This window comes from Limulus polyphemus, unplaced genomic scaffold, assembly GCF_000517525.1.
Source record: "Limulus polyphemus unplaced genomic scaffold, Limulus_polyphemus-2.1.2 Scaffold4655, whole genome shotgun sequence".
Lineage (NCBI taxonomy): Eukaryota > Metazoa > Arthropoda > Merostomata > Xiphosura > Limulidae > Limulus > Limulus polyphemus.
The window spans coordinates 42,803-53,030 of NW_013670265.1; the positions used below are offsets into that span (position 1 = coordinate 42,803).

The window sequence follows — 10,228 nt, forward strand, 5'->3', positions numbered from 1 at the left end:
TTTAAAATGCATGACAATGACTTCAGCCATCTTTCTGATCCAGCATAAAGACCAGAACCTCAATCCAGTGGATAATTTTTGAAATGAACTTGAATGCTGCATAAGCAACTACAATTCTCATGATGTGATTGTGATCCAAAATCAGATTTTAATCCTCTGTAAATAGGCTACAATAAAACAAAACACTTCCCAGTATCTTATAGGGTCTATAGCAGGCCAAGTCTGAGCTGTTATCAAAGTAGTAGATGGTCTGACCTGGTACAGATAGGGATCACAATGAAAGGACTTGTTCATTTTCTATCTCAAAACCAGGTAGTAGTACATTGCAAAATGTCAAAGAGATCATCAAGTGAATTTTCACCAGTGAAGGACATGCAGTAATGTAATTTAAGGACAACAGCTACCTAGGAGTTTCTAATTCTAATACTGAAGCCATTTCTTACTCTTTCCCGAAATCTTACTGCAACTCATGTCTTACTTTAAACTTTGAGTCTCTTTTAATTTAAGATTGATAGAAATAGACACAATTTAGATGTTTATTTGGTAAAACTATACATTTCCGTTTAGTTTGTGGTGATTTTATACATAATTTTTTAACCTGATAGATTATGATGGAGATAATTCTTCCTTCAATTTGCTGATTATATTTGGCCATCTAGTGGCAGGAATGACAATCACTCTTCGGTAAGGCTTGAATTCTTCATCATCATCTTTCCACATTCCACCAAGAGCAGAATCAGCTTCTGTCTCTACAGAAAAGTCAAACTGAAGCTCGCTTTCCTGTGATTGGATAAAAACAATAAACATTACATAAAAAAAAGTATACTCATGCATCTATACAATGCTTCAAAGCACCTTTCAATGCTTCGACTACACATCTTTAGCTCATCATACGTTCATAGATAAGATTTTATAATGTTGTGTTAAATCCAACATCTTATCAGTGCTACCATTACTATCACTCTCTACATCAGGGTTCTAATTATGAAACAAGATCTAAGTAACAAAAACCACTCCTTAATGAGCTGAGGAAGTAGAGATTTTAGAAGCATCAGCATCCTATTCGATCAGTGATAGTGTGTGTCACTCAGTGGAACTTTGCATGTCTTTAAACACTGAACCAGATCTTCTGTAATAACTCAAGGTCCACATCATGGATACCTTATACTTTCGTAACATGTTTTATGTGAAACTATGCCAAAATGATGAATGATCAAAACATAAACTATACAGCAATACTGTTAGAAAGAGTAGAATTACTATAATACAATTAATGCCATAATGATTTGAAATGGACATGTTACTCAAAATTGGGTACTGTTGAAATTAGAAGTTATTATACACACACTAGGACAGTGTTCTATGTAACAGTTTTCTTTCTTTTCAACCATTTCTAAAGCAAAATATCCCTAACACTCTTGTCACCAGCCACATTGTACTAGAAATGAAACACACTTACGACAGTACATGACAAAATACATTAAACATTTCCTGGAAGACCAGATGATCAGCTCCCTGTAATATGTCACTCATTCAGTTACACCACCATTTCCAGTCTGCCCCTGAAGAAGAAAGGTTCATTTTGAACCTATGTGTTTTTCTGACACGATGAAGGATAATTTTGTGTATATTATCACACAGAATAGATTTAATATACGACTTTGCTTCACCAGCCAGACAACATCATAGAATCGATAATATGCATTTTCATTCTGTTGATATTTGTATGACTAAAAAAGAATAAAAAAATACTAACTGTTTGCAGAAGAGCTGACATTAAATAGGACGGGCATAAAACCATGGATAATTTTGTGTATATTATCACACAGAATAGATTTAATATACGACTTTGCTTCACTAGCCAAACAACATCACAGAATCGATAATATGGATTTTCATTCTGTTGATATTTGTATGACTAAAAAGAATAAAAAAATACTAACTGTTTGCAGAAGAGCTGACATTAAATAGGACGGGCATAAAACCATGGATGTACACAGTGATGGTTTAAAGATGTGGAATTTATGATACAACAGGTAAAACAAATGTATATAAGGCACATGGATAGTACTATTTATCTTTAGAAATATACTAGATCCTATGATTACAAAAGTTAAAAAAGTAAACTTGAATGAACGGATGAATAACAAATTTTAACTCCAGTTTCACCACTGGCATGTGAATCGGGCCCTTTGTATGATATGCAATACATAGTAAGTTAGAGTGATTGCTATTAAACTGGAAGCAAATAAGACACAGAAGATGAAACCATACCATTTCTATGAAAGCAAATACATCAACTTCTGCTAAAATCCACACATTTATAAACTTTCTGAAGCCAGTTGTTGTTTTTCTGTGACCATGGGGAGTAAGCTATCACACATACACTAGTATAGTGTTGTCAAGAGAATATACAAGGTGTCCCAAAATAAATATACTAAAAGAAAGTTGAATAACTATTTTTTGAGATAACAACAAAATTCAAAACAAAGTATCTTCCAAAGGCTTGTAAGTTTTATTTAAAGTTAGTTATTATTTAACTACTTACATTAATTATCATTATTATTCATGAATATGTTTTATTTATAATTGCAGAACTGACACAGTTTTTGAGTAAAATGACAATTCTTTAAGAGTTTCCTTAATTTAACTCCTTTGGACTTTTATCTCTGGGGCCTTTTGAAAGCAAAAGTCTACAATAACAAACCAATGGATCTTTAGGAACTGAAACTTTGTATCCCTGATACTGTTTTATCCATCCCTACAGCTGTGTTGGAAAATGTGTTCTCAGAATTTGATTGTTTATAGCTAATGATGGAAGATATGTAGAAGTTTATTAATTAAATCAAATAAAACTTATGACCCTTCAAATGATATTTTGTTTTAAATTTTGTTATTTCAAATAATAAAAACATTACTCAACTTTCATTATGGTATATTCATTCTGGGACACCCTGTATAATATCATAAACATTATAATACTGCAAACAGACGTATCACACACCTACTATCCATGATATCAGCAAAATACATCTTCACTGTCTTCATACGTTTTTACAATGTTATATTTTGCAGCCTTAAGACAGTACATCTTTCTAAACATGACCTTTTTTTATTAATCGCCAACTCATTTACAAACCATTGCACTTCACCCTGAACATTATTTCATGGTTGTTTCATATTAAACTCAAAAAAATTTCAAACACAACTGGAGAACAAGTTTGTGTATCTCTGTTTTCTGTATTTTACTTTATGGTTTGACACCTTTTACTTTTTTTCTTACATGTCTAAACTTTACACACACAAAAAAAACTTTAGCTTTTTAGTTAAGTTTTCATGAAAGTTCTTTTTCAAGGAGATAATTTATGAAAGTAAATTTAAATTAACTGATGAGCTAGGTGTTTTGTAGCTGCAAGATTTCCACAAAAATGTTGCTTTGAAAAAAAAAAAAGTGACTTTTGAAATGCCATTAATGGAACAGTAACTGGTTCCTTTTTACATCTCTTACCTCTTCTATTAACTCTTCCTCAGCATTAGAATATATAAGAGTTTCTGAAAGCTGTTTCTTCTCTTCTTTAGGCTTATATATCTTGCAGATGAACAAGTAATGGGAAAAATTAAACTTCAGCTTTCTTTTGTTTGCTTCTTCTATATCATTGCTACAAAATTAGAACAGATAATTTGAAACTGTAAAAACTTTTTTTCACAGTAAGAAAAAAGTTGGGCAACAAAAAACTTTCGATTCAATATACATATATATAATATTTTTTTCAAATATTGATTTTATTATTTAGTACATCATATGTCATTACTTTTTATTTCAGTTTATTGTTTACTTTGATAACTAGTTGTTAGTTTAATCAATGTACTTAGGACTACCCTATATCTCCTAAGCTGGCCAAATGTCATGAGAGATTATTGTAATTACAGCTCAAGATATTGTTAACAGCAAGGGTACCCAACTGATGAAACAATGCATTCTTATCTTTAGAAGTAGAAATGTATATTTAATTAGCCATACTGTACTGTATATACCTGAAATTTCCAAATGTGAAACAATTATTGTCATCTTTCTGAAAGTTTCTAAACTCAGCATTGCTAAAAGTTGTAAGCTTTGATGAAATTAATTTTAATAACTTTCTTCTCAAGTACTGTTCCTAGTTTTCTTTTTATCATAATATTTTAGCCTGCCTTTTTTAATGCAATATTATGGTCTGAAAAATTAGGAAATAATTTAACACTCCCATTTACACATTTTGTTTTATATTTTAAACTTAAAAATAAGTTATAGGTTCAGTAAGTAACAAAAAAAATGTAATTTCTTGGTGATTATTTCAAATTAAATGACACTAAGTTCCTGACTTACTTCAGACTATTGAAAAGGGGAAGAGCAATCTGAGTCGGTATGTTGACAAACCTCTCATTAAGGACAAGACCTAGAGCATTGGTAGTTTCAGAAAAGAGGGATAAAAACTTCTGTTGAATTTCAACTGATGCATTTTCCTTACATCTATCCAGTAATAACGACTTTATCTGTTTAACACACCCCAGTTCCTGTAAATAAATACCATCAACACTTTAAGAAAATAAAAAAAAACTTCACAAATATTCAATTTTGACATCAAAAACATTTACTATGATCATGGCTCGACATTAACAGTTGCCCGACAGAGTTACAATCTCTACAAACATTTTTATCTTAATTACGTTCATGAGTAGCACCCAAAGATCACTTGCCTGGTCAAACAATGCGATAAAGTAAATTTTTACACCCATTTCCTTTTGCCCTTATAAACTCCATAATAAATAGAAGATCTTTCTTTACACAAATTGAAGAGCTACTTAAAGTGTAAAGCTCCACTGTAAATGAGCTATTGTGACCACTTGTAATCCAACAGACACACACATGTGAAAAACATGTGATATAAAAAACATCAAATATATCAACAACATTAAACTATTACACTAGCTACTTCAATAATGATTTGTAACCAAAGATTTCAGATTTTGCTATCTTAATTATTCTCTGGTGAAGATTAAGAAACCTTTATATTTTATAGCTTTAGGTACAACATGTGTTGTAGTGTTAAATCATGTCATCCAGTTTTTTTTAGTTAAAAGATAAAGATGGAGGGTTGAGGAATAACGGAAAAGGTAGAGAAGTTAAAAAGGGAAAATATGAAAGGGATTAGAGTAAAAGAGAATTTTTGCCAAAATGGAAAAAAAAGTACAGGTTGCTTGATTTTTTGTGTCTCATGTAGAAAGTCCACAGACAGTACTATCACTAGCTCAGGCTCTAGTTTTGTGTTCAGTGTTGTTTCCATCAAATTGCATGAATGAGTCTTCACATGAGAATGTGACATCCAGTGCCTGAAACAATTAAAAAAAGGAGACTATCTATTGTTCTTATACTGAGGATATTAAATCATCTTTCTCTAGCTCAACAGTTCTAGTTCATCCTGGATGCCCAAAGCTGTTAAAAAATTATTGTTAGGAAATCGAACAACACTCAGACGGCCTAGTTTCCCATTTACTTTAACACTACATATTTTGTTGCGAAAGGAATTGCCTTCTTTTACCCTGTATGTTGAAATTCAAGACTTTTGGCCACAGAATGGTGTTGAACTTACTGCTAGCTACAACACAAATCAAGTATTTAGAAGGTAACTAATTTTAAGTCCTATAATTATCTTTTCTAAGTATATAAATATAAATTTACCAACTTTACACATTACATTTCTATTAGCTTTACTGCACATACATTTCATTTCAGATCCATCACATTTCTAATTACAAATCCTCCAATTTATCTAAGTCAGGAATATTAATTTAATTTACCAATTTTACCCAATCAATTTCTATTAGCCAACTGCTGTTCTATTTCATTTCAGATCCCGTATTTATCATTATGCAAGAGTTGTATAGCCTTCTGAAAAATGCACAAAGTTTTTCTATTATGTTTGATGGGACCACTGACATCTAAGTTTGTAAAAATGAGACTGTATATGTGAGGGTTCCCTACGAAACATCTTTGCGAGAACAGTGCCAGTGCAGGATGCATATGCCGAGGGTGTTTGGATATAGAGACAGCCATAACTGGAATAGAAGATGGATGGAACTAAGAAGCTGATTGCTACTGCATATGAAGGAGCAAATGATTAATTGGGTACAACCCACAGTGTGACAAGTTGATTGACGAGGAGCATACCCCATCTTCTCACTATGCACTGTGTTAGCCATAGGCTTGAACTTGGGGCTCTAGATACCATGAAGGATAGGTAAGACTTTATTCATGGAATTTCCCCATCACTTACTCAATGCTTTGAGAGAATTAACAATTATAGCTGAATCCATGGAAGAGGAGATGCTATACTCAGTTGGTTTGAATGGTACAAGGTGGATATCCCACCTAAGCCAACCACTAGAGGCAGTGATACAGTTTGTTTGTTTTGTTTTTTGAATTTCGTGCAAAGCTATATGAGGGCTATCTGCACTAGCTGTCCCTAATTTAGCAGCGTAAGACTAGAGGGAAGGCAGCTAGTCATCACTACCCACTCCCAACTCTTGGGCTACTCATTTACCAATGAATAGTGGGATTGACCGTCACTTTATAATGCCCCCACGGCTGAAAGGGCGAGCATGTTTGGTGTGATGGGGGATTCAAACCCGCGACCCTCAGATTGAGAGTTGAGCACCCTAACCACCTGGCCATGCCGGGCATAGTGATACAGAAATACTCATTTTGATAACACTGTAGCAGAAAGAGCAAGTGCAGTGGAGGTGAGGAAAGACCCAAACTCATGCTCAAACAACTAGGAGACTACACCCTGGTCCACTCCACACATGTTCTCAAAGATGAATTATATATCCTATATAATTTTAAACTTATTTAATTTTGTCGCAAGCTGACAGATAAATTAGTTCGATAACCTAATTTTGTTTCCTTATCATTAAAAATTTGATATATCTTACACGTTTTAAGGACTTTTACTTTACCATCAGCATGACAGATGTAGTCACATGAGGGTCTGATTTTGTTGTTTTTACAGTGATTTCTAATCATGTACAATTTTATTTCTTTGTTTAAGTTTAGATACAATTGTACTAATAGAACTGCAATCTTAATCTACTTTTGTGGAGTTTAATATCTAAATAAATGCAATTATTATTAACTAATGTAGCAGAAAATGATCAGCAGAAGTAGATTCTATGAGAAAGTTTCTGATATAGACGTAGTACTCATACTGTTCCGTTATTGACCTAGTGGACAAACTGCACTAATATATATATCTGGTAAGGAAACAGTCTTGATAAAGACATAGAATACCTAATAGACAATGTCCAGCCCTGATGATGTAAGTACACCTTAAAATAGCAGCACTGAAAAAACAAGAACCATCAAAAACTTCACATAAACAAAAAACATCCAACAGATTTAATAATTTTACAGATCATGAATCATTTGATTTTAACACACAAGTAAAACACACCTATTCTATAGTTATATAAAACAGTACTTTATTTAGGTCATCTGAAAAATTCACATCTTTTCCATTTTTTTGTATAAAATTATGTTTTTTACATTTTCAACATAAGTATTCAGCAATGTTTATCAGGTATGGTAATTGGTAAAGCAATATATCTTTCAGTTTAATATTATATACAATCTACTGCCAAACTAAGAAAACACCTGTGAAAAATAATAAAGAACTATTAAAACCATATTTTTATTTGTAAATTATGAAAGTCTAATTTTTTGAAATGTATATAAAGTTATTACTATTCTACTTTGGTTCTAAGAACAGTCAGTACACTAAAAAATCATGTACTACGTATTTCATATGCAGGGTTAAAGCTGGGTAACTAACTCAATTAACATAACTATATATTTCATATGCAGGGTTAAAGCTGGGTAACTAACTCAATTAACATAACTATATATTTCATATGCAGGGTTAAAGCTGGGTAACTAACTCAATTAACATAACTATATATTTCATATGCAGGGTTCTAGCTGAGTAATTAACTAAATTAATAGATATAACTGATTATCTATGAGCATTGGTAATATTGATTAACATCACAAAAATAATAATGTAATCTAAATTTGTTTACAATTATTACTATTTTTCATTATTCTATCCATCCAAGTATTTTAAATATTTGCCATTATGACTTATTATTTTCAATTAATTCAAGGTTGTTCAGCTTAATTAATTAGTTTCATGATTCATGAAAATAACCAACCAGTTGATATAAATGTATCTAATTACTCCAACTATCAAACTATGAAGAATCAACTCATTAAATGTAACTGATTAATAAGCCTGTCGATCAATCAATTGTCAAGTTCCACTAATTACCCATTTCTAAGCAGGGTACATGTACTTTTGTGTTGAAATTAAAATTGTATTTTATTCAACAGTTACAAAGTTATGATAATTCTTTGATCTTACAAAGAAAACACAATGAAGTAAGTAGACTATGTAGCCTAAATCTACAGCCTAGGATACTAACACTGTTCTCTGTAGAGGGTGTAACAAACTTGAACTGTTCCTGCCTGGAGTAAGTAGGCTATTTAGCCTAAATCTACAGCCTAGGATACTAACACTGTTCTCTGTAGAGGGTACAACAAACTTGAACTGTTCCTGCCTGGAGTAAGTAGGCTATGTAGCCTAAATCTACAGCCTAGGATACTAACACTGTTCTCTGTAGAGGGTGTAACAAACTTGAACTGTTCCTGCCTGGAGTAAGTAGGCTATGTAGCCTAAATCTACAGCCTAGGATACTAACACTGTTCTCTGTATAGGGTGTAACAAACTTGAACTGTTCCTGCCTGGAGTAAGTAGACTATGTAGCCTAAATCTACAGCCTAGGATACTAACACTGTTCTCTGTAGAGGGTGTAACAAACTTGAACTGCTCCTGCCTGGAGTAAGTAGGCTATGTAGCCTAAATCTACAGCCTAGGATACTAACACCATTCTCTGTACAGAGTAAAAAATGTGGACTGTACCTGACTGAAGTAAGTGATCAAGTTTTTATTTAGCCTAATATTTAGGCTTTAGATCTGCTTTAACCAGTTCATAGTTTGGTCTCAATGTTTACCATAATGTACCAGGTGGTACATTTAGAAGATGTGATACAGACAGAATGTAGTAATTATCAATCATCAAATAAGCTGATCATACTGAAAATAGATTGTGCATTAACACTTGAATTCATATGTTTAGAACAATTGGTAATTTAGTAAATATATCACAGTTTAAATTACTGAGCAACATAATGGTTCTCTACTGTTTTTGTCTACAAGCAGTATCATGTTTTCCAAGTATTGTATACAATGCCAGAATAACAAAAACATCTCCTACAGTACAAAAGATTTGCAGTTCATGATTTAGATCAAATGAGCAACAATAATTTATAAACCCAGATAATGGATCCACAGCCTGAATTTGGGATAGGTTTTGTTTTATGCATATTCTAGAATCATAATTAGTCCTATAAATTTTCCAGTTTTCATTTGATTATTTCTTGAATAATTGTAGGTTGACAGAAGATATTCAGATACTTGGGCTTTCATTATCACAAGTACTCCATCAGAGAGCATGTTCAATAGATAACCTACAATTTTTACATGTTATTGATAAGATATACTGGAAATATTTAAACATTACTTCACTTCTTCCTAATCCTTAACTAACTTGACGAACATTCAGTTGGAAAGACAGAAGTCGTGAGAAAGTATATAATTGAGCAGTAATCAAGTCTCTTGAAATTTTGTTTCAAAATTAAGGACACATGTCAATGGTCCCAATATTATATTACAAGATTGGTATACGATGTAAACTAATGGTCACAATATTATATTACAAGATTAGTAAATAATGTAAAACTAATGGTCACAATATTATATTACAAGATTGGTAAATAATGTAAAACTAATGGTCACAATATTATATTACAAGATTGGTAAATAATGTAAAACTAATGGTCACTATTATATGACAAGATTGGTATATGATGTAAAACTAATGGTCACTATTATATTACAAGATTGGTATATGATGTAAAACTAATGGTCAAAATATTATATGACAAGATTGGTATATGATGTAAAACTAATGGTCACAATATTGTATGACAAGATTGGTATACGATGTAAAACTAATGGTCAAAATATTGTATGACAAGATTGGTATACGATATAAAACTAATGGTCACAATATT

The 10,228-nt window shown here is 32.0% G+C and overlaps 1 protein-coding gene across 1 annotated transcript in view; it reads right to left on the bottom strand.

The window, feature by feature from the left end:
* Positions 1 to 522: 522 nt before the first annotated feature.
* Positions 523 to 10,228, bottom strand: part of LOC106471498 (protein BCCIP homolog) — a 21,933-nt gene continuing 12,227 nt past the window's right edge. Inside the window, exons 5-7 of the mRNA XM_013932099.2 lie at positions 4,367 to 4,554; positions 3,509 to 3,659; positions 523 to 780 (exon numbers count right to left, since the gene is read on the bottom strand). Of these exons, the coding sequence (XP_013787553.1) occupies positions 607 to 780; positions 3,509 to 3,659; positions 4,367 to 4,554 (513 nt within the window). The 3' untranslated portion in view covers positions 523 to 606. The remainder of the gene's footprint in view (positions 781 to 3,508; positions 3,660 to 4,366; positions 4,555 to 10,228) is intronic.